Below are 14,238 nucleotides of genomic sequence, written 5' to 3'. Positions count from 1 at the left end.
CCTAACCCTAACCCTAACCCTAACCCTAACCCTAACCCTAACCCTAACCCTAACCCTAACCCTAACCCTAACCCTAACCCTAACCCTAACCCTAACCCTAACCCTAACCCTAACCCTAACCCTAACCCTAACCCTAACCCTAACCACCAGTTTGCGAGATTTGTTGATATGCGTGATGCACCTGATGGAATTAATTATAAGGGCGTTAATCTAGTTTATTAGAGATGCGTCGGCTCAGAGAAAAAATTTCTATCTGTTCCGTTCCGTGCGTAATTTCTTATGCGTCTGGAATGTTACACGAAAGGCTCCTGTTGCAGGAAATATACACGTGACACTAGATTAGTCATGTCTTAGTCAGCTGTAGAGAGCAGGATAAAAGGGCTCCTCTACGCTCTATTGGTTAGAGCGCTTTCCACCTTAATACATGGCTCTCCTACCATTAGACACAGTGCAGGATGGTCAGGAAAGCTGCAGCAAGTACCCGTGGGCAAAAAACTTAAAACCGCTGCCCCAGCACCTGCAACTTTGTCAGTCGATCTTGGTGTTTTTTTATCCCTCTACAACCCTGAAGTCTCAAAAAAAAAATCACGACCAACGAAATGCCACTGTCAACGACGGCGCAACTGGTCCGCAGTCGCGTCGAAACCATCACACACACCTGCCATTCAATCGTCTATTTTTATAAAACAGAACCAACCACCGTATGGAAATCAGACTCTATATGGATTGACGGCGAACAGTACGGAAAACTCACAACAGCAGAAAATACCAGTGCGGACCTTTCCCGTGAACATACCATTTATCAAGCCCTCGGCAACCATCCACACATTACACAATGTTTCGGTCTTGAAAAAGACAAAACGGGCGACGCTATTGCGCTTCGTATCGAACGCGCGAAGTGTGACCTGCGGGGCTTCATCGAAGCAAGCATACGACCATCCACCAAGCAACGCCTAGCTATGGCATCTGCTCTGGTCGAGGGCGTCCAGTATCTTCACTCCTGCAAGGTCTTTTGGGGCGATCTCTCCACCCGAAACACCCTTGTTTTTGACAAAATGAACCTCAAGCTTTGCGACTTTGCGAGTGCTGCACTTGAAGGCGTATACCCAGAATTTGGGCATTATACGTATGAAGTGCGTTATTGGCCGGCTTTGCCCCAGGACGATATTGAGCAACTAAGTATGTACCAAAAAGAATTGTTCGCTTTAGGCTCGGCGATATATGAAATTACCGAATGGGAAAAACCGTACGCCAAGGTCGACGATAATGACATCGATCAAGTTCTCCATAGTGGCCAGAGGCCCACGATTTCGGACTGGAATTGTGCACGGGATATTATTATGCGTTGCTGGGATTTTGAGTATAGTTCAGTACGTATTGTCGCAGAAGATCTGGCTTCGCTTCTCAAAGATTTAAGGACTATATAATATTCAGGTTTAAGCATGAATGAACGTTTTCACCCCGATTCACCATTGATACATTCTGCAGTTTTTTCAACCCCATCGAGTGCCTAGTTTTGACATTAGCAGCATATCCCCGTAGTGATTAGACAAGATTAATAGTACCCGCGAGATCGGATACATACCTTCCCCAACTTAACATAGCGGGCAAGGTACAGAGGAGCGGGTGGAGCCAAACCGGATGGAAGATCGGTTTAGATTGGGGCAGCTCTTTGTCATTGCCAAATCATGGTCGCATCGTTCCTCAATGGGATATTCTGTGATTTCTTTCTTGTGTTTGGGATCCTTAGTGCATTTTGAGTAGGTGATTGTCTGAGTATAGTAGCCGCACATCTTTACAATACAAAATGCTGGTATGGTATGGACTTCTGTGATGCAAAAGTTGAGAGGAAGCATGGAACCGCGAAGAAGGGGCGCTCCATGGTTGTGAGGGCGGGAGCAGCTTGCTTTATCAAATTCTTATGTGTTCATAGTACATAGAAAACTTCCAAGTGTGACGATACGTCAGCAATTGAAAAGAAGATTATGCAAAGTTTCCCGGAACCTAGCGATGAGCCTGTCTGCACACACAGAGAAAGCCAATGGGGATAATTACCATTGCGTCTGTATGGATGTTGAGATAATCGCCAATGGAAGCGGCTCCGGCCTGAGTAAATAAATGTGACGTGAAGGTGATTTCTAACCCAGCCTGACAGCGACTGGAGAGAGGGTATGGGTAGAAAAGGATGAACCCACACTCTGGTGTGACGCACGACATCATAAGCGCGAGCTGCCCTCACACATAGCGGGGAACTGTGCATGTTCGGTCATATTAGGCTGCTGTTCGGTGGCTTGGCCGGGGGGAAGAGCAGTTGCTGCGCTTGTGTCATAGCCTAGCCAACCCCGCTTGGTTAAGCGGCCTTGTTTCCCACCCTCCTGCTGCAAGAATGTGCGTGTCTCCATTCGGTTCACAATTGTTAACTTGCCGGCATTCGATCACACAATTTAACGCCACTGGATGTTGCGTGAACCTATCCCCAAAGAGGGTCTTGATGTACAGCATGGCTGGCAACGACACTTGAGGTTATAGTTTCCTGATCTACCTAGTCCGAAGCCGCATCAGCCAGACGCGAGGCCCAATAAATGTCCTATCAAAAAGCCATACTCTAAACCGCGTAGCCCAGGCCTTCTCTCGCAGTCTACAAGCCTCAGTCGACCTTTCGTGTGGTGGAAGAATGGCCTAGTGAGCATTGCATTTCATCAGGAGTATCTTAACCTCGCCAGCCAAGGCTCCTGCTAGAAATTATCACTGTCGGAGAAGCCGTTGCCGGCGACAACGCCAGTCAAATGATGGTCACTGTTTGTTCAGGGGCAGACATGCGAGTGGGTAGATTGCGTGTGGAGCCACGTGACCTCAAAACACGTAGCAGAGTCTTCAACAGATTCCTGAGATCACGTAGACAGTCATACTTAGCTAGTCAGGGGATGCATTAGAATACCGATTTTGTTGAGATTTCACCTTCAAGTCGGTGCTGCTCAGGGCTTAGTCTAAGGCTTACTTGCTGGCCGGTAATTGTGTTTTCGGCGTCATGATTCTCTTGAGAGTATGAATGTGGGATGCGGAAGTTCTGAAAGATCTGATCTTCCATGGTGATGTTTGTGGTGTTGGAAGGGTTGACAGATTTTCTTTGTTCTGCGAATATAGAAGAATCGATGGGATCAAGACAAAAGGAAGTAGCGAGCAAGAAGCTTTGATAGAAGGGAAGTGAAGTCCTGCCAGAGAAGAAAGTAGGCAACCAGGCTACCAATGTATGTTTACGCATCTTTGGCTTGTAAGCTCCCTCGTTGATGTAACGGTGACGCGATGTCTGGGCATGGGTAAGTGGGCTGAGGTAAGCAGAGCATCCCCGAATAGGCACAACGACCCGGCTAGCTTCAGCAATACGACCATACCCGTATGCCAAAAGATCCGCCTGTGACCGCAGATGCACCCATTAGGAGGCCTCCATGATGAATTGTGGCTGCTACAATCATGTAAAGTAGCGAGTTATTAACAACATAGGGAGCTCGCCGCGTAATCTCCTACCCCCAACAGGCCACTGTCTGCGAGGCATTTGAGCCATTTGCGTCTGTGAACAAAAGTGAGATCGATTGGACCTGTTGGCCCTCGGTTTTGAGCAGGGAGGTTCAAACAGGTATGACGAAAAGTCGGTGGTAAAGTTGATGCTGGTCAGGGGTGCGTTTTGTGACAGGCTCGTTCCTATTGGCATTTACCTCCACGGAGCCTTTAGGGGTGGCTTCGGCGTAGCATTCCGGCACTTACCTGGGGTATTTTTGAGTGGATCTGCATCTTAAAATATTCCCTGCCCTAACCGTTTCCAAATATGTACAGGTTGGCAGGAGGAGGATATGCAGCCTCTCAGGGGTATTGCCACTTGTTACCTTTGGGCACTGGGATTATATGCAACGAAAGATATCTTTCAAAGGAATCCAACCCTTGCCCAGCCGCGTTGGCGAACCATGCCAAACAAAGGCAACCACCAACGAACAAATCTGGCCGGGCGGTTCCATGGCCCGGTCTTGGCTCTCGCGGCTGATTGGGCTCTAAAAAGTCCCAGGAGAGGCCGGATATGTTTCCCGGTGTTTATCCTCAGCCTCCACGTGCCAAGTAAGGTGCCCAGGGACTATGGCTCCTTCTTTTCTTGGTAGCTCCCCAGTATATCCTTGCAGCAGACACAGTTCATCACGGAGGCCTCCTTATGAGTGCATCTGCGGTCACTGCCATGTATCCCAGTCAGAATTTAGTGAGGCTGTCAGTGCTAAGAGTTCGAATATTATACCTTTGAAGCACTTTGGAGTTGCTAACTTGCACAGGTCACTGTCTGTGAGGCATCTCTTCCATTTTGCGTATGTGATCAGGAGGCTCAAACATGTATGACGAAGATTGGGGGTGAAGCTGATGCTCAAAGGAGGCAGTTCCGCTGGTAGCCCTCGCCCGCCCGCTCCTGCTCGAAGCGCACGTCCCGCGGCTTCGGTCGGGCGTTGGGCGGCGACTTGACCACCTCGCGGTACCGAGAGACGGGCCGCTCTGAAGACATCTCCTTGGGTGCACTCTTGGTTTTGCGCCGGCTTACCGCTACTATTACTGCTGTCTCGAGCTTTTTGACCTTTCCATGATGGCTCCTGATTATCAGAGGGGTCTTGGTCGGTCGAGCGTTTAGGCTTGAGTTTAGGCTGGGTTAGTTGGTGGTTGCCTTTATTTCCCGTGGTTCGCCAACGCGGTTTGGTCGTGTTCTTTCGAAAGGTATCGTGGCGCTGGGGTATGGAATTGGGTTAAAATCGATTTGGGTCGGACTCGTTCCTATTGGCCTTTCCTTCCACCGAGCCTTTTGAAAGGGTAACTTGGGGTAGCATTCAGGCAGTTAGCTAGGAAACATCGGAGAGCAACAAGTCTGTCTGTCCTGTATTTGCTACTTGATCCACTTCATCAACTTGATCACAGACCCCTAATCCATAGTGTCAAGATCGAAATGCGGCAAATGTACACGATCGACAGAGATTCTGATCTAACGTTGGGCTCCACATCTCCGACCCCCCTAAAGTCCGGCCCCCTTGAAAAATGTAACGACGAAATACCCCTTTTATAAACCGATTTAAATGTAAAACTATCAACGCACAATAATACAATCATTGTCAGGCTCTCCCGGTTCGCTAACCTCTTCTCCATCGTTCAAAGCTTCTAAACAGTCCCTATTATTTTCCTGTGCTTCATAAACGTTTTTTTTGCTGACCAAAAGCTCGTTGGGATCCGGAATTACCCTTTTCCTTTTGACCGGCCGTACCGCCTCCAATTTTGCGTTTAACAAACTGATTTTTTGCTGAGCTTCAGCCAATAAGATATCCTTGGTTTCGAAGCTTTTTTGGACTTTTGCAAACAAAAGCCGTGAAGTGGCGTTACTTTTTTCGGACCGGGAAATTTCCTGTAGTTGAAGTCGAATATCTCGGGTCGTTTTAGGGGTTTTCCAAATAAGTAAAGACTGGTCGTTAATTTTTTGGGTTGGATTTTCCGGTGTTTTATCCCTTTGGAAGCCGTTATTTTTACCTTTTTCGACGTTGGCGTTGCTATTTTCTAATAAAAAAGGGTTTAAAAGTGGTTTTGCCAAGTTCACCGGCCATAACCCCGTCGTACGCCAACCAGATTGAATGGTTTTTGCTATAAATGCTTTTGATCTGGCTTTTCGATAGCAAAGTAGAAAGTTTCGTTTCCCAACAACCGTTGAACAGCAAAACTGGTTTACAAATCCCAGGTGACGTCGATAAGCTTCCTTTAACGGCCCAAAAACCGATAAATCCAACGGTTGAAGAACGTGTGACGAATGAGGGGGTAAATATAGGAGTTGAATATTGTTTTGCAAGCAAAGAAGCATAAATTCGTCCGTTATATGTGATCCATGGCCATCCAGAACTAATAACCGCTTTTCAGGGGTTAAAGGTTGGGTATACGGAATAAACACCTTTTTTAACCATTCGATACCTGTTTCATTATTTGTCCACCCGTTTTCGGTTGCATGAAATTGCCAGGTATCGAAAGGACTTAAATCAGCTGGAAACCATTGTTGCTGTACGTTTTTCCCCTTAAATATAACGAGGGGAGGTATAACAGCCCCCGTAGTAGTAGTAGTAGTAGTATTAGTTAACGCCGGGCTCGGCCCGGCTTGTTAGCCGGCCGTTAGCAACCTCCCGAGGGGTATCTCGGCGCGCGTTCTATCTTCTTTATTTACACAGGGGGAAAACAAGGAGGGCAGAGGCGGATCGTGCCTGACCGGGTTCGGGCCCGGTCCTGCTTAGGGGGTTAGTTCACTGACGCGACCCCGTGCCTAAGGTGCACGGAGGGTTCGTCTGACGGCTTGTGCCGTGAAGTGTGGGTGAAAAGGCAGTAAGTCTATTCCTCGTCAGAGTTCGAGTCGTTTACGATCGGTGTCCCTAGGCGTAAAGTGCGTTCGTGGCGCGCGGGGCGCTGGCGGGCCGCTCTGGGGCGGGCGCTGAAGTAGTTGGTGGCTATCGAAAACGCCTCAAAGCTTTTCGGTTGCCCGAAGCTTGTCTGGAAGAATTTCCAGCGTTGGGCGCGATTTGGCGGCCCGGCCGGCCGGTCGTTATTAGGCCACGGCCAGTTTCTCCACACCGCCCGCGAATAGCGGCAGTGCACCGGGTGCTCAGGGGAGGTCCGCTTCCAGCACCAGGCACACGAGGTGTTTGCATCCTGGTGGTTGAAACGGTCATGGTAGGCCTTGAAATCGCCGTGGCCGGTCCTCATGGCCAAATAATGGCCCAGTAGGGGTCTTGGCAAACGCAGTTCCTCGGGCTCCTTTCTCGGTGTGTATTGGAATTTCCATTCCCTATATGCGGGGGACCGTTCACAGAGTTCTTTACGCCACCAGTCCTTCTCTATATTCGAAAGAATGGCTCTGAGGACCGTGCCGGCACCGCTATACGTGGTTTGCTGAGCCCTCGGGTCTGGGTCCGGCGGTCCGGCGGAGCCGGCCTTGGCCAGCTCGTCAGCCCGGTCGTTTCCCGGGATTCCCTGGTGCCCAGGGCACCAACGGACCCGAACCTCGGTACCTTGTTTTCGGAGTAGATCGACAAGGTCATGGAACTCCAGAAAGGCCCATTGGGACGAACGCGGCGCGTCGCCTCTAAGACCCCAAATAACCGAGGTGCTGTCCACACAAATCCAGATCCGGGCGCCTGGCTGGGCCTTGGCTGCCGCCTGTAGCCCTTTTAGGGCGCCAATCGCCTCGGCGTCGAAAACGTGGCTTTCCGGCGTAATAGATGCGGAGCCTGCGGCAAATTCCAGGCCCGCCCTAAAAGCGGCCCATCCGTACCCTATTTGGACGCAGTTGTTTTCGTGTTTTTCCGAACCATCCGTATATACCACGATATCGTCAGGTGATACCATGTCCAGCCATTCGATAAAGCGGCGGGCCGCTTCCTCTTTCGGGACTCCTCCGGTGGGGTCAGTGCGAGAATCCGGGGCATTGCGAGGTGCGCGCAACTCTAGTCTCCGGATCCGCGGGAGAAGTTGTGCAGCCGTTTGCAGGGTCGTGGCCGAATGGCCCGAGTTGCGGGCACGAGGTGTTTCACGCAGGCGGCTGACAAGGGGGTGCCCCTTGTCCGCGAGCCTTAGTCGGGCGCCGTATTTCAGGCGGGTGTAGGCCAGCGCGACGCGGGCCGAGGGTAGTCCTGCGTCCCTGAGAACAGTGGACGAGGGGGTGGTTTTATACGCCGGGAGGATTGCCCGTGCCGCTAAAACCAGCGGTTTGTTCAATGCTTTGAGGAGTCCTCTTTGCTTGTGCGCTGGGTTGTACCATGCCTCGGCTGCGTAGGTGGCCGAGGAACCCACGCATGCCACCGCTGCCTTGCGAAGTGCAGCCGCAGGCGGTCCGTATCTTACTGCCCCAAAGCTCTTGAGGTGGGCAGCGACCGCCATTGCTTTGGCAGCCCTTTCGGCCACGTGGCGGCGCCCGTCTAGCCGTCGGCTGAACCAAAAACCAAGCCAACGCATGCCCGGGTAGCGCTCGGCCCCGGAGGCGCTTTGTCCGCGTCGACCGCCCGGTAGTTGGACCGGGGTAACCGTTCTACCATTAATCCGGATTTCCGGGTTGCGACCGTGCCTTTTCTTAGTGATATGGATCACCTCTGTCTTTTCCGCTGCAAAATGGATCTTCTCTTCCGCCGCAATTTCGTGCATATCCCGGAGTTTATCTTCCAGCCAACGTACGTTTTCCTCCAACGAGGGTGACGATTTCCATGTAAGCACGTCGTCTGCGTATGCCAACCGCCACTTCGTACCGTTTTTGACGAGATACGCCAAATATAGCATATATAGGATCGGGGAAAGGGGAGACCCTTGCGGGGTGCCGCACCCAAGCCGCCTAAAGCCCGTGGTCGTACCCTCCAGCCGGACTCGGGCCTGGCGGCCGCTTAAAAAGTTAATCACGAACCTGAGGAGCATTTTACTAAACCCGAGGCTCCGCATTTTCCGTATTAATCGCCTATGGAGGAGGGCGTCGAAGGCGCCTTGGACGTCGCATGCGACAAGGGTGACTTCCTCCCCGCGAGCTAGAGCCTGCTCGATATCGTGGGCGAGGGCACAAACCAGATCCGTCGCCGATCGTTTGGGTAGGGCACCGCCGTGGGTGCAGCTAAGGAGCCCGTTGTCGTGTATGGCCCAAGCTATCCGGCGTGCAACGAGCCTCTCGAGGCCTTTTCCGATGCAGGAGAGGAGGGCTATAGGCCGCCAGGATCGAACGCTGCTCCGGTCTTTCTTCCCCGTTTTCGGTAGCATCGCGACTTCGGCCTTCTTCCAAGGCGCTGGGAAATGTCCGAGTTCCAGGCAACGTTGGTAGAGCCTGCGCACCGGCTCGGCCAACGAAGCCCATCCGGCTTTTAGTAGCCGGACGGTTATTCCGTCGATGCCCGGGGACGTGCTCGTAACCCCAATGCAGGAGCGCTCCGCCTCTTCCGCACTAACCTGGGTGTCCCAAGGGATTTTAGCCTCGTCCGCCGACCAGGCCTCCAAGGGGTCTCCCTGCAGGTCATCCTCCGCCGAAAATCGGCCAAGCACCTCCCGTTGCAGTGCTTCCGCTTTTGCTAAAGGCTCGCTCACTTGCTCGCCGTTAATAACCAGCGGCGGGGACCGGAGGCGTGGTCCGGCTCCCAGCCAGCCCACCATGTTCCACAAATCCTTATCGTCGCGCAGTTGGTCGATCCGGTGCCTCCAGTACTCCCGCTTCGCGGCCCGCACCCCTTTCGTATAGGCTTTTTCCTCGGCAGAGGCGTCTGCCCTATTTACAGCGCTCCGTTTAACCCGCTGGAATTCGGACCAGAGCCGCTGGCAGTTTTCGGTCCACCAGGGAGCCGAGCTGTCCCTTTTTCCCGCCGGCGTACCCACGACCCACGTCACTTGCTCCCATAAAGTTGTAAATTCAGCTACCCACGCGTCCAATGCGTAGCCATCGGCCGCGGATCCCGGGTCCGGCATGTCTTGCATGCCAAAAGCAAGTAGCTCCGCGAACTTTGGTAACCGGTCGTCCCTAACCGAAACGTTGATCGCCTCCGGGCGGGGGGCGCCGCGCGTCCGCAGCGTGGTATAAAGGGATTCGTGGTCGGAGCCTGTGTAAAGACTGCTGTCAACCACAGTTATTGTGCTGGGGAGGTTGGAAAAGACCATATCCAGTAAACCCCCGTCGCGGTGGGTGGGCACGCCGATATTTCCTGTAAAACTCATCCCCTGGGTTTGCGCCCATGCCGTCAGTTGGTCCCCTCCGCGTGCGTTTGCGCGGCCCGGCTGGTATGCAGCAGCCGCTACGTTAAAATCGCCGCCTAGCACCGTGGGTCCATTTGGCACGGTATTGCATACCATTTCCAGCGCGGCTTCAGTGCCCGGAGCCCTATATACGTTAACAAACAGTATTCCGTTAATTTCGAGCCAGAGTATGTCCCGCGTATTTTGGCCCTGCGGTAGCCGTCGTTGTGCGGCCCTTAGGGCTGCCCCCTTTTTGACGTAGGTGAGCACCCGGGGCCGGAGCCCAGTCATGGCTTCGTAAGTGTTGGCGTGCCATTCGTCCACTGGCGCAAAAACATCATTAACAGCCCCCGTAGCTGATACACATTCGATTATGCTCGTCCAACCCCGCGTTCCAGGCTCTTTTCGCTGTAATGGCCGGATTTTATTACGCCCTAACACCAGGCCATTAGATCCTTTGCCTTCCATTATACCTGTTTCGTCCATATTCCAACGGTTGGCCGGTTTTATAGTATCGACAACGGGATTTTTCAAATAGGACCACCAAGATTTAATTACCTCGGTTGTAGCCCCATTAACCCGGGCATTTTCTATTCGCCGGGGTCTTTGGGTTTTCAAAATTGGATATCGGGCTATAAAACGGCTAACCCAATGTTTCCCAAGGCTTTTTCTTTCTCCGGCGGCCTGAAGAATTCGTTCCGCAAAATAGCGTAGTTCTTGATGCGTTGGCGGAAGGCCTAACGCGGCCTGCGCAAGTACCCAATCTGCCAAATAGGTTTCCTGCTCCTGTGAAAGCCTTTGACAAAATCTTTTCGCTTGTTGAATTGACTGGGCCCCCTTTAAACGATCGTGAAGGGTACTCCGAGGAATACCCCATTTTTGCGAGGTTTTGTGAACTGATTTGCCATTTCTTATGTCAGAAATGGCAGCAAGAAGCTGATTTTCAGTGTACTGTTTCATTGGAAGGTTTGGAGCAAGAATCTTCAAAAATCAAGTTCTAAAGTGAAAAATTCGTCTAGATATTTATAAAATAAAACAAAGGGTTGACGTGGCTGAGTAGATATTTTTAGGGGCCGGACTTTAGGGGGGTCGGAGATGTGGAGCCCAACGTTAGTTTTCGAAAAGCTTAGTTTAACAAAGTTCTCAAAATATAATAAGTTTTTCCAAACTGAATGCATTCCATTTTAGGGACTAGCGGTTGCACGCGCAACCTTCACTAAAATCGACCACATTTTTGTAAAGCCTGTTCTAAACTCATTGCCATTTTTTTGAACCCGCCGCTCGTTAATAAGACATAGTAGGCTGCCATCGCCTCGCAGCCTAAGTTTGCCACCATGTTCTTGGCTCAGGATATCCTAATCCGGAGCCAAGGAAGACAACAAAAGACGAACTGTTCTTATTATTATGGTAGAGATGAAATCCGCCGGACAAATACAAGTAGCACTGTAGCTTGCGGAAATATGAAAGTAGCTTCCACATTACTAGGCCAGAATGGGGTGAAGTTATAATCGGTCTCAAGTACAGTAAGCGTCGAGGTAAAGTAGATTTTAATTACTATCACATTATCCTGAGCGGTACTTGGTTTGCTTATGTAGTAGCCTTTGGCCCAAGTGTGATCTGTCTTGATCTCTATAGATTATTTGACGTAACTTGCTTTTGGCGTCAGTCCTGATTTCGAAAGATCACTCGACATTATACCTTGGTAATCACATGTGGTCACCTGATTCGATTATCATGGAGTCGAGGGTTCTGTCGGCAGTATTTCTTTGGGAGAGTGTCGTTCGGAGGATGGCATCCTACCTTTTCTCCCTGGTACCGTCCCGGTCAAAACACTAGGCATGTTTTCGGGTCCTTTTGCCCGCTGCTGTTTAGCGGAAATACGACCAAGCAGAAGATTAATTATTAGAACCCATTCTGGCCATCGGATTTGTTTATGGTGATATTGTGAAGAAATTAGGACAGGCGACATTAGGAAAATTGTAAAGTATATGAACTTTGAAATTGGGCCGAAAAGGTGGCCAGGCAATTGAAAGGGGAACCTATCATTGGACCCACAAGCCCAAAAACAATTTGCTGTCAAACTTGGAGGATGCCTAGAATATTGGAAGGCCTGAAACTAGGATTCCAAAAAATGAATTTGGAACACGATGCTCGGTTGAGGTTTGCAGTTGAATTGATTTGTTATCGGTTTATCTTTGAACAGTCAAAATTCGTGCTTGGTAAATGTCCGGGTCAGCTTTCGGAAATCAGGTCACCAGGAAGGTGTGGCCGGGAATTGCGACCATCCGGCGGGGTTAGGGTTTTATCTCGCGTTTGTTTATACGAACAAGGATCCACCGCGCTAAACAAGAAGTCAGAATGGACTTTTTGCTGCACGGAATGTGCATCCACTGGCTCGGCCCCTGTGACAGGCAAGGTAGGTTTGGCTACTCAATCGTAAAGGCAGGAAAGGTTGGGATTTTGGGAGGGAGGTGCGAGGATTGGAATTCTTACTGGACAGCGACTAAATGAGCTGGAGGACGACAGAGCCTCTGGTCTAGTGTCTTTGGGTACTTTCCCCGCTACGCAGAGGATGCCACAATGTTAGGCCCAGTGCTGCCTCGACTCATTCCAAGGATTTGTTGCACGCCCCTCTCCCCCAAAAGTTTAGGAATGATAACGGTTGGCAGAAATTCTTTTCATGTCTTGCACTCTCTGCTGGGAACACGTCCGGCCCCACCTCTGGAATTGTTTGAGCCCAATCAGCCGCGAAAACTTAGGCCAGATGCGTCGTTGGCGGTTGCCTTTACTTGCCATGATTCAACAATGCGGCTGTGCCAAAGTTGGATTCCTTTGAAAGTTATCGCGATGGGTTAAGATTTGTCATAGCTCTTTACCAAAGAAGTTCGTTGCATGTCAGGCCCTGCTTGATTACCATCAAGTTCTTTCGCCAATTTAAATTCTGCCTAAAGGTAACAAGTGGCAATACCCCTGAGAGGCTGCAGCCCTCCTTTGGTCAACCTATGGCTCATTGGTGAAGCAGCTAGAGCGAAGAACGTATCCTTGTTGATTGCCGGAATGCTACCACATGTTATCCGTGGAGGTAAAGGCCAATTGGAACGAGCCAGTCACAAAACGTACCCCTCAAAAAGCAAGCATTAAACCTCACCCCCGAATTTCCGTCCTCCCTCTGAATCTCCCTGTTCGAAATCAAGGGTTAGTAGCTCCAACCAACCATATGACCAGAAAACGGTAAACAGTCGGAAATGGGGAGATTACGCCGGCGACCCGTATCTCCCAGTACTCTTTTTAGCTTGTAAATGAGATTTCCGGGTATTCTGGCGTCTTTTTTATTGGTGGTTCCCCGGTCTACATATTTGAAACAGGCACAACTTACCACAGAGGCCTCCCAGTGCAGCCGCGGTCGCAGGAGGATTTTGCCAAGTGGTCTTACACTATTCACCTGGTGTATTCTTTGACCCGGGAGGCATCCCATGATCATGGCTGAGCTTTTTCTCCCAAGACGGCATCAGTCCGTCACCGAGAAACATGGGGCAAGCTAGCTCCAGCAACACAACCGAGCTGACATACTATTACATGGCCATACGTAATCAAACCTCGGTGGTGTGACTTTTGTGTTTTGTTTACCTGGTTCCAAAAGTGGATGGTAGAGTCCTCAATCGCCTCTGTCGTCATATCAAGCCCGGGATCTGGCTGACAGCGGTTGAGATACAGGTGGTATTTCGGACGAAGGCCTCAATTAGAAAAGCGGTGTGACGAGGCGTCAGCAATCAAGAGAGCTAGCGCAGATTAACACTGGCTTGGTAAGATTGTTAAAATATTGCCTGCCACACTTAGGCGAAAAGCCTGTCTTGGCTACATGTGGTCGCCTACCGGCCACAAAGAATATTACCTATCCTGTAAGCCTCACTAACCTTCCAAGATGCTACCGGGCATATTACTACCGGCTGATTTACTCCCATGTAACGACATCCATCCCAATTGGCCCTGAAGCCACGCCAACACAAACCAGTTCGGCCAAGATTGAGCTAGAAACGGCATGTTTGGCAATCCTCTGGAAAAACGTCCTCCTAGTGTTCTTTCAGCAGACTGAGGCAGGCAGAATGCAACGCCAAAAGACCAGTATCCTACTGTTTATAAATAGGGAAGTCATCTTCCAACGAATATCTATTTGAAAACTCCTCTTCTGCATCCATGCTTCACAAACTTTGCCCCAAAATCCAACCAGCCAATTCACCTTAAGATTGAAACCTTGTCTTCACATTGGTTACCCAAAAGGTATGTTCGGTTCTTTTTCAGTCCTTTTCATCTTCTTGGCAATTCCTCCTTAACAACCCTTATCTTAATATAATAGAAAATTAAGAGTCGAAGTAATTAATATAGATAATTCCTCTTTACCCCCAAACGCCGCCTAAGTCATTATCGGGTCTTTCTTTCATCCTCTCAACCACTGCAAGGTTGTTTTTGACCGGCTTCTATCTTAATCTTCTATTC

The 14,238-nt window shown here is 50.4% G+C and overlaps 3 protein-coding genes across 3 annotated transcripts; 1 reads left to right on the top strand and 2 right to left on the bottom strand.

The window, feature by feature from the left end:
- Positions 1 to 577: 577 nt before the first annotated feature.
- On the top strand, positions 578 to 2,051 carry MGG_15485 (TKL protein kinase; the record flags this gene model as incomplete). The annotated part of the gene is made up of 2 exons (XM_003715831.1): positions 578 to 1,370; positions 1,941 to 2,051. Exons 1-2 carry the CDS (start codon positions 600 to 602, stop codon positions 2,049 to 2,051), a joined length of 882 nt encoding a protein of 293 aa, XP_003715879.1. The 5' UTR covers positions 578 to 599.
- A 2,351-nt stretch (positions 2,052 to 4,402) lies between these two features.
- On the bottom strand, positions 4,403 to 4,853 carry MGG_15484 (uncharacterized protein; the record flags this gene model as incomplete). Its single annotated transcript, XM_003715830.1, has 2 exons — positions 4,403 to 4,661; positions 4,795 to 4,853. 2 exons carry the CDS (start codon positions 4,851 to 4,853, stop codon positions 4,403 to 4,405), a joined length of 318 nt encoding a protein of 105 aa, XP_003715878.1.
- An 8,035-nt stretch (positions 4,854 to 12,888) lies between these two features.
- On the bottom strand, positions 12,889 to 13,785 carry MGG_14398 (uncharacterized protein; the record flags this gene model as incomplete). Its single annotated transcript, XM_003715829.1, has 4 exons — positions 12,889 to 12,923; positions 13,121 to 13,178; positions 13,315 to 13,478; positions 13,659 to 13,785. The coding sequence occupies 4 exons, from the start codon at positions 13,783 to 13,785 to the stop codon at positions 12,889 to 12,891; spliced, it is 384 nt and encodes a 127-aa protein (XP_003715877.1).
- Positions 13,786 to 14,238: the final 453 nt, after the last annotated feature.

The sequence above is a fragment of the Pyricularia oryzae genome, chromosome 2, assembly GCF_000002495.2.
Source record: "Pyricularia oryzae 70-15 chromosome 2, whole genome shotgun sequence".
Taxonomy (NCBI): domain Eukaryota; kingdom Fungi; phylum Ascomycota; class Sordariomycetes; order Magnaporthales; family Pyriculariaceae; genus Pyricularia; species Pyricularia oryzae.
This window is presented reverse-complemented; position numbering and strand designations above follow the sequence as displayed.